The following is a 14,493-nucleotide window of genomic DNA, read 5'->3' on the forward strand; positions in this document are numbered from 1 at the left end:
AACACAGGCCACCTCCATTCCTGCTGCCATCTCAAAAGCAGGGCTCCAGCTGAGCTCAACACTTGCTCTTGGCTCCTGGAATTTGCTTAATGTGCCCCAGGCAGCAGTTGTGGCAGAAGCATGTGTGCTGTGGCCAAGGATGGGGGCATAGGGCAAGACGAATTTTGAAGAAACAGAGTTGGAAACAAGCAGAAATGCCCAGCACAACCAGAAATGCACAGCTGGCTTTGCTCCATGCCCTAGAATCAGAGCAGTGGTTGTCTTGCTGGCTGGTTAATCAATAACTAATTGAGCTGCATCAGTACAGTCTCCATATCCTGTTTCTTGGTGATCATTGATGAGACAGATGGCAGTGGGAAGGTGCAGCTCCTGACAAGGGGTCACAGTAGCACTTAGTGGAGCACTGCTGAGATGGGCCTGGAGGCTGCCCAGATCTGCAGAAAGCAGAGAACCCAGCAGGCCTTCAAGAAAAGATGCTGGCTGCCCAGAGAAGCCATGGATGTCCCAGTCCTGGAAGTGTTCAAGGTTGGATGGGGCTTGGAGAACCTGGTCTAGTGGAAGCTGTCCCTGCCCACGGCAGGGGGCTGGAATGCAATGATCTTTAATGTCCTTTCCAAGCCAAACTCTTCTGTGATTCTGTGTCACAGTGAGGAGAGAGGAAGGGTGAGGTGTGTTGGCTCACCTCACCAATATCCACCCTGGGTGACTCTCCCCAGGTGATGCGTCCTGCAGATGCAGCCATGTGCTTTCCAACATTTCCTTGGACTCTCACACAAGGCAGCAGTTTCCAGTGCTTCTCCTGCCCTGTCTGGATGCTGTTTCACCTTGTTGCTTTATCTCTTCCCAGTCAGAAAATCTGTATGTCCTTTTAGCAAACGTTATTTTTCTGACACTGAAGAGGCTATTTCTGAAATGCTCTGGAATGCTCCTTCTTCTGAAAGATGAAGGCTTCACACACAGCTCTTCAGAGATCTGCAGGAACAAGCCCTGATGGGGTGATAAATAGGAGCAGGTACCCAAAATCAAGTCACTGTGCTCTTGGTCCCAATCCAGACAGACGCAGTTTTCCTGACATGGTTAAAGTTCTGTTTTGAGAAAAGTAACTCACCATTTCATGATGCTCAAGTGTATGCTCTTGGGAAAATGAGTTGTTCTACAGTGTGTAACCCTTGAGTGCTCTGCTGTACAGTGACCTGGCCAGAGAGGAGGTGACCAGTCAACACCACCCCTTTTTTGGGAACATACAGAACCCAGAACACTGATGTGCAGGGCTTTGGTGTGAGACTTCTACATTCCTCATCCATCCACATGTGTCTATAATGGGATTTTGTCCTTATTGCCACACTCTGAGATGTTTCCCCGTGACAGAACCATCTCAGCCCTCTCCCGCTTGCAGGGTCCCAGGAAGAGAAGTCCTGCACTTCTTTATTCTACTTTTCCCCCACCCTAGGAAATCCTTATTGCTGTCTCCCCCCTGTGCCTCTTCCACACATGTCCTGTGCAGTGCACCCTGTGCTGCTGCAGAGCACACAGGAGCTGGGGATCACTGATGGATAAATCTTGTGTGTCTGTCAACAGCCTTCTCTCCACCACTGCACGCATCTGCCAGACTTGTCCTAACAGCACAGTAGTGAGGTAAGAGCTGGGGAAAGGCATGAGGACATTTAGGATTTTGTCCTGAAAAATACATGTGCTTTAACCCATAGAGGCGCAGCTTGCAGTGAGTGTTCTTGGTTCAGGGCTGCTGGACCAGCAGGCAGTGGCCATCCCAGCTGGGGCAGACAGGCCATGGGGTGACGGTGGGTACCATCACTGGGACTCAAAATAGCAAGGCAAGTGCCCAGGGCTTTATGCAATCTCTCTGCACCCAAGTCCAAGTGCCACATAATGCCTTAGAGCCCTCAGCTGTGGCTTTGTAACCCCACCACTGACCAGGGACACCCCAGGAACATCCCAAGGAGACCCCAGGGACATCGTTGCCTCTCACAGTGTCCCGCTGCCTTGTCCTGGGCATGCTCCCACCAGGGCCATGGGCAGCACTGCTGTGCAGATGTAAGAGGAGATCTTGTTTCTCTTAACCTGAAACCATTTCCTTTCCCCCACTGCCCTCCCTCCCCTTGCTCCCTAATTCGTCCCTGGGGTTTTAATATCTATTTCTCCAAGTGCCATAAGCCAAATTTACTGCTCACATAACTGCACTGACTTCAATGGAGAAGAGCGTTTAGGGTGCTCCAAGGAGGTGTAAGTAGGAGTGATGTGATGGAATTGAGTAAAGGAAAATATAGTCTGACTGTCAAGAAGAGTTTCCTACCAGTGAAATCTATAGACTGTGGAAGTTTCCCATGGGAACGAGCAGAAACCAAGTTGCTGAAGTCATTTTAAACCAGCACAAGAGAATAGGAAATCAGTCCTGTAACTGGCCAGAAGGAAAGGAGGGATGACATCATGCTACTTCTCCGTCTCTCATTTCTGTGGCTGCATTGCTTTGTCTATGAAATTATTTTAACGCAACTGGATTTCTCCTTCTTTTGGGTGATGCGATGGCCCTTGCTGCTTTGGAGAAGCAGTTCCTCTGCCCTGGATTAAATTCTGCCCTGGATTAAAGCAATACCCACTGCAGCCCCCATTAGTCTTTCTCTTATTTCTGCTGCTTGCAAACCCCTTCTGGGGTCTTCTCAGGCTTCTTCCCTGACTTACCCGAGCCTCTGGCTCCAGTGCTGTGCTTATTGAGCTGTACAGAGTGGACCAGCCACTGGGAATAGAGGGAGGGCTCATCCAGGCCATGTGAGGCTGTGGATGGTACCAGACATGGAGCTGTAACTCCATGCTGCTGCCAAGCAGGAGACCCCCCACGGATGGAAATTTTCCTGCTTTCAGGGATTCTTCAAGTAGATTTCTTATAGATAACTTGCTGGAAAATCATCAAGGAATGATTTTCATCATTACATATTTCCATCATTATATATTTTCATCATTCTGTATTTTCGTCATAAAGGAATGATTATCATCAAGGCACATAGGGAAATGCTGCTTTCCCTGGTGACCTCTGGCTCTGGTAGCCCCTGCCTGCCTAATTTGGGCTCTGTGGATAAAACCAGGGCTGCAGATGCAGTGGCCATGCCCTGCTACCACTCAGTGGCTCTGGCAACCTCTTGTCCACAGAACTTCCTAATGTATTTATGAATGACTTAACATTTGCTCACTGTCTCAGCAAAGCTCTAGTGCGAGCAACCTCCTACCTCACACAGTTCCCAGATAATTACAGATTAGAACCGGCTAATTTTTATTTTTGTAAAGCTGTCAGAGATCTATGTTTGTTATTATTGTCTCCTGGGTTGCCAGTTGCATAAATACATATGTAAAACCCCCTTTGATCTCTAAGTATAATGACACAGATTTATCAAATGTTTGCCTTTTTCTGTCTCTTTGAAAAGGCTGATTTATGGAGTGCAGTCCCTACCTCCCTTCCTCTCTTGAAATATGAAGTGTTTGTGATCAGCCAAGGTAATATTTAATATCCTGCCAAGAATCCTTTGCACTTCCTAACAAATGAACTACAACCTAACCAAATGGTTCACATCTGTTTAGCCTCTTCTTTTTAGCTAAACAAATTAGCATTAGAATACCTGGGAGGAACACAAGGTCCCTTTCTAGATGACAGAACACAGACAATTATTAGCAAGGGGAGTAAATGTACTGAAAGGAGCAGGCATGGACCTAGCAGATGTTTTCACATCTCCTGTAGTGTCCATGAATGACCTGCATCACAGTGGACACACTGCCATGGCCTTTTGAAGTGGGTGAGGAATCCATTCACAGTCACCTTCTGAATGAAATTAAAGGCACCAGCCCCAGTGAGTTAAGTGTTCCATTTAAACCACTTCCAGCAAAGACAGGTTTTGCTGAGGGTATGGTTTTCCCCATAAATGGCTAAAATAAAGAGCATCACCCCACTCCTCCCCGCCCACAGACTCAGGGTACTCAGGAGGCAACAGCTCTGGTTTTATTTCTGTTTTCACTAGTGCTTTCTCATCCCAAGAGCATCAAACCACCCAGCCACATCACCCTTCCTCTCTGGGAAATAAGGTGTGATGGGTTATTTGGGGTTTAGGAGAACACAAGACACAAATGAACAACTGCAAAGTACAGCTGGGATTATTACAGCCTCCTACAGTCTGCACATGGGCAATTACAAGTTCACGTCCTTCCAACCACACAGTGCCTTTCAAGCACCCTTATTCCCACTGGGGTCCCAAACACCTTTGAATCAGAGGTTCAGGAGAGGCTCTGGGGAGGAGGTGGGACAGGACAGGGTGAGACAGGCTCTCCACTGAGCACACAGTTAATTGGATTCATCGCTGGAGGAGGTAGCCAAAGGAAACACATGTGTTATTAGGGCTAACACTTAGCTTTTATTGTAAATGTTTTGGAAAAGAAAACACTCTAAAGCTTCACAGAGATACTGCTATTAATATATCATCTGAATAACAAGTGATTAAAACCAACAACAGCTACTATGAAAATGTGGCTTTGCAGCAGTGGACCGCATGGGATGCAGCCGGAAAAAATCATTATGAACAGACCAGCGGGGTGCAATTACAAATAAAAACAGCTCTGCAAAGGCTACAAAAGCAGCAATAATCAGTCTGGTCTGTGGTTTAGTGAGGGCTACAGACATTACGGAAGGTGCTATTTATTACCAGAGCCAGGGACACCGCTGGATGAAGGGATGCAACTTCGGGAGAAGTCAACAGAGGGAGTGCCCGCCTCCGCGGCCGAGCACGCCTCGGCAGCAGCGCGGAGCAATCCCCGTCCCTCTGTCCCTCTGTCCCTCTGTCCGTCCGTGCAGCGCGGTCCTCCTGCAGCCCCCAGTGTGACAAAGGCACACAGGCGGCGGGCGGCTCTGCACCGCCTGCAGGGCTCTGAGCTCCGCGGTCCCACGGCGGCTCTGGCATTGTCACGCCTCCAAGGCTCAGGTCTGCAGGTAACTCGTTCGGCTGCACTTCTTCCAGCCCGATGGATCGCTCCCCACCTCAGCCACGGGCACCTCCCAAACGCGCCCCGGAGCAATCCTTCCCTGCAGGAAGGCCGGCGATGCTGCTCCCGGCAGGAGCGCGGGATGCAGAGCCGGGTGACACCTGCCGGGCAGAGCACAGACTCCCTGCCACCCTAAAACAGAAGCGTTTGTCAATTGGCAGCCCTGGAGGCACTGCCTGGCCTGGCCAAGGTCCACGGGGTCCCACAGGGTGGGGGCCGACCTGCACCCTGTGCAGAGCTCTGAGCAGCACAGGGAAGAGGTGGCATGGGAACATCTGCCTACAGATGCTTCCACTACACTCTTCCCCATCCTCATTTTTGAAGTGAGGAGGGTTAATCAGCCTCACTCCCAACATATTGACAGCTCCTGCCAGTCCTTGCCCCCGTTGAAAGCCAAGTGCAATGCCACAACCAGGCCAGAGCAATCAGATGAGGGAGAGGAGACCTAAATTATATTCCTCTCTGTTGCTGGGTGACTATGTGGTCCCAGCCATCCTGCGTACCCCTGGCATGCCTGAATTTCCCTTCAGTGCTGCTGGGTGTGATTCAGTGCAGGGATGGCCTTGGCAGCTTTGCAGCAGGAATATGCATCCTTGGAACTCAGCTGATAAACTCAGGCTGTTCCTTTCCCAGTCTGGATGCTGTCCAGCAGCTTCCCTGGAAGCACTGCAGAAATGCCTTAATTACTTTTTTTGCATCTCTGTTTCAATTTTAATTTGATACAGTGTCTCCTCTCCATGACAAAAAAACCCCCAAAAAACCCAAAAGAAATTCCAAACATCTCCCAGCCTTTCTCAGCAGCAAAAATCTTGATCTTTCTCCTAAAAGATGGGTCTCTGGGCCAGACACTTCTTTGCAGATGAGCTTTGAGTGCCGTGTGTCCAATCCTGCACCTGAAGAAGTTCAGCTCTGGAGCCTGTCCTGCCATGCTGGGAGATCCCCTGGCAGCAGGTCTGGTCTCTGTGCACCCTACCCACAGATATGATTATTTCCCTCTTCTCCCTGCTTGCTGTATGGGTGAGGAAGATAGGTGAGATGTCCCCTGCCATCCCAGTTAGGGACAGTTTGGTCAGTGTGGGAGGTCAGATCCCTGCTGTTTCCAATCACCCAAGGCAATTTCCCAAAGTCTGTGTTTCCCTTGAAGAACAGAGTCTGGCTACAACCACAGTTTGGAGGGGCACAGGCAATGTGTGTTACAGCACACATTCCATGGAAAAAAATTATGGAAAGGAATCTGTAATTACAATAGAAAGTGTTAAAAAGAGGAGCAGGGGGCAGAAATGACCGTGGGATGCATCTGGGACAGCAAAACCAGGGGAAAAACCTCAACTGCCAAATAGCCCCAGTCCTGGGGGCTGCCCAAACTTTGGAGACACGTGGGAACCTCTCTTTGGGTACCCCACTCACTCAGTGGGCAAGACTGAGTCAGGTGTCCTACAAAAATGAGAATACAAGCATGAATTTAGAGCTGTTTCAGCACTAGTGGAGAGGGTCAGGCACTCCTTTCTAACACCTTTTTCTGAGTCTTTGTGCTCTCCCAAAGCACACGCACCATGGCAGCAGCCCCTCACCAGCTCCCCAGTACAGTCCATGCCCACCACACACAAAGCATCTCTTAGGAAGGGTCAGCAATGCTCAAACAAGCATTTGGGAGCCACAGCCTTTCAGGCACCATGAAAAACACTCAGCACCTCCCCAGCACGGGTTAATGCACCAACCTGAGCTGCTGCCAAATTGTCAGTTCTCGCTCCAAGACCTGGGGGTGCCAGAACTGGTTAGGAACGGTAGGAAAACATGTCCACATTGTGGGAAAACAGCTTGTTTTGCCAACCCTGTTCTGTGAAACAGATGAACTGTGCTTTTTTTCAATACTGGAAAGTAGCCCAAGGTGCTGACCCAGGCTGGAAAATCTTCAGCGCAAACAGGTAAAGTCTGGAAGCAGAAAAGCAGAGGTGACGGATGATGGTGTCAGACTCTTCAGTAGAGCCCAGTGACAGCACAAGGAGCAGTGGCCATAAACTAAAACACAAGAAGTTCCACTTCAATATGAGAAGGAACTTACTTCCACTGAGCACTGGAAATCCCCGGGAAGGTGTGGAGTCTCCTTAGCTGGAGACATTCCAATCCCACCTGGACACGCTTCTGTGTCACCTGCTCTGGGTGACCCTGCCTTGGCAGGGCACTGGATGAGATGATCTCCAGAGGTCCCTTCCACCCTCAGCTACTCTGGGATTCTGTGAACAGAAGGGTTTGGAAGGCAGCTCTGAAGCTCACTAGACCTCCTGTTGGAGCCCTAGAAGCCTACAGTACTTTTATTTCAGGGGGGACTAAAAAACATCGACGGAATCATCCAGAAGGATACAGTCTGAGGGATCTCAGGAGGAGGGTCATCACTGATGACACTTCTGAACTCCCAACACACTTGTGGCCTTTGACTCCAAACTAACCCCATGCTGTCTGGGAGATGATGAACATTAGAAGCAGACTCTGACCTGTCCTGGGCGAGGCCAAGTACTGGACACGTACCCCTGGGGGACAAGCCCTGCCCTGCAGCACTGACCTTGCCATGGTGGGAAGAAAGAATTGCAGCACTAAGAGGCAAATAATTGACTCAAGGTCCCACGGACAGCACAAGTGGCATCCTGCATCCCACGAGCCCTCACCAGGACTGGCTCTTTGCCTGGTTAAGAAATTCCATGACTCAAAATGCCATTGGGGACAGCCTGCAATGGACCATATAGAATTACCACCTCCAGCAAAGCTGCTTGCAGGAAACAGTGCTGGTATCTCTGTTTTAATAGCAAAGTGTTCTGTAGACACCCTGCATTTCCAAGGAAGAGGGAATATCTAATCACCTCTGGAGAGTAACCAGGACAACATGCTTTCTATCTGTAATGATAATGATTTCTAACAGTATCACTGTTTCCATTCCTACTCTCCTGGGACTGTCAGAACTGAAAAGGACATGTGTTTTGTGTAAGCCTTGAAATGCCATGGACTGGCTGAGTGGGAAATGCTGCTGGAGCCAGGAGAGTGCGAATGTGTGACTCTGCTGGGGCAGATTATATCGAAGATTGATACAGGAAGTGAGAAAAAAAAGCCCAGTGGGGGAGATGAGAAGGAAAAGTGCTGTGAGCACAGGGATTGGGTTTCTTCACTCATGCTGGAACAAAGAGCAGAGCATTTTGTTCCAGCAACTGCCTACCGTGCTGGGATGCCTGCTGTGCTGGGATCCTCCCTGGCAGGGGTACCAGGATGTCTGCTCTGCTGGGGTACCACACACAGCTCACCAAGGCCTGGGGCTCCTTGTGAACCTGAGAGTACAGCACAACTTCCAGTCACACAGCTCAGCTCCCCACACCACCCTGCCAGGCCAGTGCTGTGCTCTGGGATCTGCTGAACATCAGGGCAAAGGAGAGAGGAGGGGACCCAGTCTCCCTGCAACTCCTCAAAGCCTCACCCAGCACTCACCTTGCAGGGCTATTCAGAACAATGGGCGTGGGCTGACAGAGGCATGAGCTGTTCCCTCCTCCAACAAGAAGTATCTCCATCCCTATTTTACAGCTGGACTGCATTTCTTCTACAGAGATCTGGAAAGAATGAAGATCTCCCGAGCCTCAGGGCTACTGTTTTATCTACAAAACCATACAAAAATGTCCAAATTGACAAAACCCAGTTTCATCCTCTTGAGTCACTGCTTCAGATTTCTCCATGAGCTTCAGTACAGGCTTCTGGTGGTGCAGTTGCCTCCTGTGACAGCAACACCATGATGGGACCCTCTCAGCTACCAGCACACCAAGGGCTAGGAGGGATACAGCACACCACTGCTATTTTTTTCACTACCACATAAAGAACAGGTATTCCATGCCTGAGGGTTGGAACAAGATGGTCTTTAAAGCTCCTTTCAATCCAAACTATTCTGTGATTGTGCAGGACCAGTTCATAGGGAGTTCCTGAGTAACCAGGATAAAGAGTGACAAACAACCATATTCAAGTTATCCAAATGGGATAAGGGAAAAACAACCTTGCATTTTCCATGCAGGAACTGCTGTTCCAGGTTTAAGGAGTCCTCAAAGCCTGATGTTTGCACAGCCCAGTATAGAAATGCAGAAAGCCCAGGTTTATCTCCTGTGCAAAGACATCCCAGCAAGGCACCTCATGTACCTCACCTGCTTCCATCCCTGCAGAATTTGGGCAGCAATATCAGCACTGCTGGAGGGGCAATGGTTGACATTAGTCCTCCCTGGGGGATCACAGGGACCACAAACATCCTTGGGTGATGGCAGACAATTCAGGATTTTTCGTTTTCCATAGTGGCACCAGCAATATCAAAAGAGACCTGAGTGCACCTACTGCAAAATCCATCTCCTGCTAAGTCTTCACTTTGGCAAGGTGTCTTGTTTGCAAAGCACATGCAACAGCAAGATTTCCTAAAGGCAGTACAATGGCAGCATATGGACACCTGACACATGGCCAGTGTGCAGCAGAGCTGAGAACATTTTCTAGGTAAAGAAAGTGTTTCTTTTTAAATAAGAAATTTAAGCAAGATATTATCTTACATTTGAATCCCAGATACACTGATTCTAAAACCACGCTTTCCCTCAGGGCCAGACCCACTGGGTGTGGAGATGTTGGTGCAACCCAGTGACCTGCATTTTACAGACATTCAGTGATTATTACAAAAAGCTCCTGTCCAGCCCTAAACCCTGTGAATGTTACATATTTTGGCCCAAGAAATGAAGATGACTCTCTTCAGAACACAACCACAGGCATGTCCTTGAGACCTTTAATCAGAATGGAATTCCTCAGCAGCACCCGGGAATTGCAGGCTCTATAATGACTTAGGAGAAACCCACAACCCTCCTGCCTCAACACCACTTTCTGCCTCTGGGAGGAAAATGTGTTTCTTTGTGAGCCATCTGCTCTTTTCAAGTTTGTCTCCCACCTAAAGGTTGACCAAATTCTTTGGTTTCGCACAAACCCCTTCCACTCACATGTGATTTATTTTCAGTGTGCTGCTTGCACATTAAATCAGTATTTCACAAGCTGTCCTTACTCTTGCAGTGGTCAAGAACATTGCTGCTGTGAGAAGTTCCCCAAAACTACCAAATATCTTTGCAATTAACTGAACCCGACCAGAGTTTCAACAAGAATTGAATAGTTTAGAACAGATTTGGAGCACTTATCTCTTTTTGGACAGTATGCACTTTATTGCAGAGAAGACTGGATGCATTTTTAAAACAAATTCAGGAGTTGCACAGTTTCCATACAGTTGCACAAAGTGTCCCCCACAGTAACTTTAGCACAGCGGGGTCTGTCAGACAGTGAGGGAGCTCCATCTTGTCAGCTGCAATCACTCAAGTCACCAAATCTTGCAGGCAATTGTTTAAGAGACAGGGAAACAGGTAGCCCTGCTCCTGCAAGCAGCTCTGCCAGAAGACAGAAGTTAAACTGTGTCACTCCTGATTTACACCATCATAACTGAGACCAAGAGCCAGGCTCCGATCAAGAGAGCAGCCAGGGAAGGTTTTATGTCAGTGTGACACACCTGTGGTGAAACTATTTGTGACATTTCCTGAGGGGCTTTATTTGAGAACAAGCTCAATACAGTATCTTCCTTTTCAGGTATTGCTGTATCTTTGGATCAATGCTCATCCTGCTGCCCAGTCCCTCTCCACATGGGAAAGAAATCTTGGCATGAAAACACATCAAGTCATAACAGGCACTACCACAATAAACTATCACTGTCTCTGTCTGCCCCCAGTGTTGCTGTGTTTGGGAGCACACCAGGAGGTCACAGACAGCTCCAGGCAAGATGAGGGTGCGCCACAGCTGAGCAGCAGGATCAAAAGCATGTTAAACCGTGACCAGAAATGTTCTTCAGTGTATCATTTAACAGGGATAATGCACTCTTCTTGGGAGACCATCCACAATAATTGCTTTGGAGAGACACTGGCTGCATCAGCAAGTGAACATTCTGTTAGATTAAAATCCCCAGCCCTTTTTCTGTAAAATGTGTTTCTTTACCTATTAATCACCCCCAAAGCGAAGCCCTTCTGAGCCACCACCCACACTGTGACATCAAACACAGCTCAAGCTCCTGGTGCCAGTCCAGAGCTTGTCTAAGGATGCTGAGATTCATGGGCTGGCATAAGACACAATAACATGGAAAAGCCTTACAACCACCCAGCTCTGGGATATACTTCTCACCTCCTCCACAAGTCACAGCCTCTCTGCCATAAACAGTGATGGTGGTTTTTACCAGCTGAAGATCTAACACACAGGGCTCAAACACTAATGACATAAAACCACACGGGAGTCAGAAGTTCCCTGTGATGGAAATACAGTAGAATGGCTCAGTGTGTCCAAGGGATATGCTACAGGAGAGCTGTTTAAATGCTTGTGTGTGTTGTGCTGAAAGATAATTTTCTTCACTCCTTTAGCACTGTGCCAGGTGTGTGAGAGCTAAAAATCTACTGGGGTGACCTTGGGAAGAGCAGCTGATTGAAAAAAGCCCCCAAAACTGAGGGCTTTGGTGTAATACCAGTGCATGGATGGCACAGATTCAGAGAAGAAGAGTTCACCCTCTCATGTGCTTCAAAGTTTAAATTAAAGGAAAGGGTGCTTGGAGAGAAGGGTGAGAAATCATTCATTGGTCACCTCCTGATGCCTTTACCAAGGCTGCCAGTGCTGATGGCAGCACGTGTGCACATGTGACTTCCTAACTTAACTACCTCAACTACCCATGAGGACAGAGACCATGACTCACAGGGACTTAGGAAAGCCATCCCAAAGTGATGTGCTTCTGGCATAGGCTAAATTGTAACCTGTGATGAGTTACGGGGCATAAGACCCTGAATGCTTTAAGCTCTCCTGACTATTCCCCTTCAAAAGAAAATACAAAATTATCACATGAAGTGGTCGCTAGGCACAAATGATTCTTCTTCAAACAGATTCCCACAGGATTCTCCCTTGCAATGACTAAAATATACTACCTGATATGTCACGAGGACGACAGGTATTGACATTTAAGGCAATCTAATTTCCATAGCCATCTCATGAGTTCCCCCAGGTAGATCACCTTTGTCTTCCTTCTCCACGAGCGATTTCTTGCAGGTGAACATGACGAGCAGCAGCATTGGCAAGTGCCACAAACTGCAGAAGAAGAGCTTCCTGGAGCTGCTGCGGTCAGCATCCCTGTAGAACCGAAAGCCGAGGTAGGAGATGTAGAGGTTGATAGGGAGCGAAATGACGGGGAAAGTCCACGTGGTGATGTTGAGGACAGGAGCCACCGCTGAGAGTCCGATTAAGGCCAAGCAGTGCCGCAGAGCCACCCTCCTGCACAGCCCTGGGTGAGTGACAGACATCATGCAGTATCCTCCTCGGGAGTAATCTTCCCGCAGACCCCAGCTGAGGGCATTGAAGTGAGGGAACTGCCAGGAATAGAGGATCCCTCCTAACAGCAATGCACCTGCAATGGGAGAGAGAGTGTTAGACAGTCCCTGCAGGAAGTGCCACACACAGACCTCAGGTGCCACACCCTGTTTGCAGTGCTACTCACCTGTGACACCAGTGACACTGCACACTGGTGGCACTGCTCTGTACAGGGACGGGGCAGCCCCATGAGATAAGGAACCTCTGGCTCTCATGGCATTCACACAGGGTTGGAGCGTGGTGGTTTGTCTGGTTTTGGAGCACTTAATTTGAAAAGCATTTCAGCAAGTCACTTCCTTCTAAAGAACTACTGTGAATTGGTTCCTGCACCAACTGTCTCTACCTGAGGGAAGACTGGTGGGAATGAAGAGAAACTGGGCAAGAGACTGCATTCCTGGGAGCCTCTAGATTCTACTCTCAGGTTCTTGAATTGGTGTGTCCAGAGAAGAAAAAAGCTAGTGGGCAGAGAAATGGTTGCACCAACCAGACACAGGGAGCCTAGCTCAGTGACAGAGGACAAACTGCTGCTCCTGAGACCTGGGGAACACCACACCCTGGCAGGCTGGAGCAAGGCCAAGCCCTCTGTCTGCCCACTGCATGAGGGAGGGAACTGCTCCTGGCACAGGACAAGCTCCATCATGGACCTGGGCAAGGGGCAGAACTGGCAGAAGCTGTTAATGAACTATCAGGAGATGGAGAACTTACTCCTTCAAACCAATTGCAGAAACTTCTAAGTAGTTTGATCAATTAACTCTATTCACACCAATTAACTACTTTCACATTTAAAAAGGAGCTATGGAAACACCACATTTCCACAGCTCTTCCTGGGACACAGTATGGGGCTTATTGAAGCAGAAGCAGCTCATGGGCTGATTTTAGTGAGCCTCCAGGAGGCCCTCGGACCAAACTCCCTTCACTAATTTTATCTGAAGACACAAAAAATCCCAAGGCTGTTGCAATGTTAGGGGCATTCCCGGGTTTCCCTTTTGTTTACCCAGCTCCCAAAGCTTCTGCTCTCACATTAAAATGCTTTCTTTGTATCTGCCTGCCTCCATAAGCTCATTCTCTACGGAAACGTCTTCTCCAAATGGAGCCATGCATCCAGCATTATCTTAATGACCTGAGAGAAGCAGCAAATTCTTCCCCAGCAACTTGGACAAAGCCCAAGTCACTGTGTCCTCTGAACAGCTTCATGGTTCAGATCTCCTCTCCATCTATTCCCTGGAGCTGTGCACGCCTAGTTCTTGTCTGTAACAGCACAACTCGCACTAGTGCTGTCATGCAAATAGTAATAATATCAGTTTGCAAAATTGCCCTTTTTTCCCCCTATCTTATCACCAGTGAAGGAATTCTCCATTAGACTTCATGAAGGTTTCCAGCAGCTTATAAATGCAGAAGTGGTGTAAAAGACCTATCTCACTGCTTTCTTGAACGAGTAACAAATACTCCTTGAAGTGAGTATTTACCTCTGGAAATTGATTACATGAAGAACAGAGACAGACACACACACCTTGGGTGTGCACCTTTCAGAACAACTTTGTCTGCCACAAATTCCAGGTGACTTCATGGGAATCACAGGATGGTTTGGAAGGGACCTTAAAGACCATCTCATTCCCCTCCCTGCCATGAGCAGGGACACCTCCCACTAGACCAGGTTGCTTCAAGCCCTTTCCATCCTGGCCTTGGATATTTCCAGCCGCAGCTTCTCTGGGCACCCTGTGCCAGGGCCTCCCCACCCTGCCAGGGAAGAATTTCTTCCTCACATCTAATCTAAACCTACTCTCTGTCAGTGTGAAGCCATTTCCCCTTGTGACTCCAGACTCCAGACCCATGTAAATAGTCTCTCTCCATGTTTCTTTTAGGTCCTGTCTGGTACTGAAAGGCCACAATTAGGTTTCTCCATTTCCTGGTCTATGGCTCAAAATGCTTCAAATCCAGCTAAGCAATCCTTCTAGAGTAGATTTTTTTTTATGTGGATGTTAGCACCCTTTCTCAATTGGAACCTTTTAAGACAGCTGAAAA

General features: G+C 48.5%; 1 protein-coding gene across 3 annotated transcripts in view; it reads right to left on the minus strand.

The window, feature by feature from the left end:
* Window positions 1–4,399: 4,399 nt before the first annotated feature.
* LOC121354190 (protoheme IX farnesyltransferase, mitochondrial) overlaps window positions 4,400–14,493 on the minus strand; it is a 101,284-nt gene continuing 91,190 nt past the window's right edge. The window contains exons 7-8 of one of the 3 annotated variants that reach the window (XM_041468615.1): window positions 12,119–12,508; window positions 4,400–5,169 (exon numbers count right to left, since the gene is read on the minus strand). In XM_041468615.1, coding sequence (XP_041324549.1) covers window positions 4,973–5,169; window positions 12,119–12,508 — 587 coding nt within the window. In that variant the 3' untranslated portion in view covers window positions 4,400–4,972. Of the gene's footprint in view, window positions 5,170–10,226; window positions 12,509–14,493 lie in introns of those variants that run through there. The other 2 variants (XM_041468617.1, XM_041468618.1) reach the window with 2 other exon arrangements.

This window comes from Pyrgilauda ruficollis, unplaced genomic scaffold (assembly GCF_017590135.1).
Source record: "Pyrgilauda ruficollis isolate IOZ18807 unplaced genomic scaffold, ASM1759013v1 scaffold222, whole genome shotgun sequence".
Classification (NCBI taxonomy): Eukaryota; Metazoa; Chordata; class Aves; order Passeriformes; family Passeridae; genus Pyrgilauda; species Pyrgilauda ruficollis.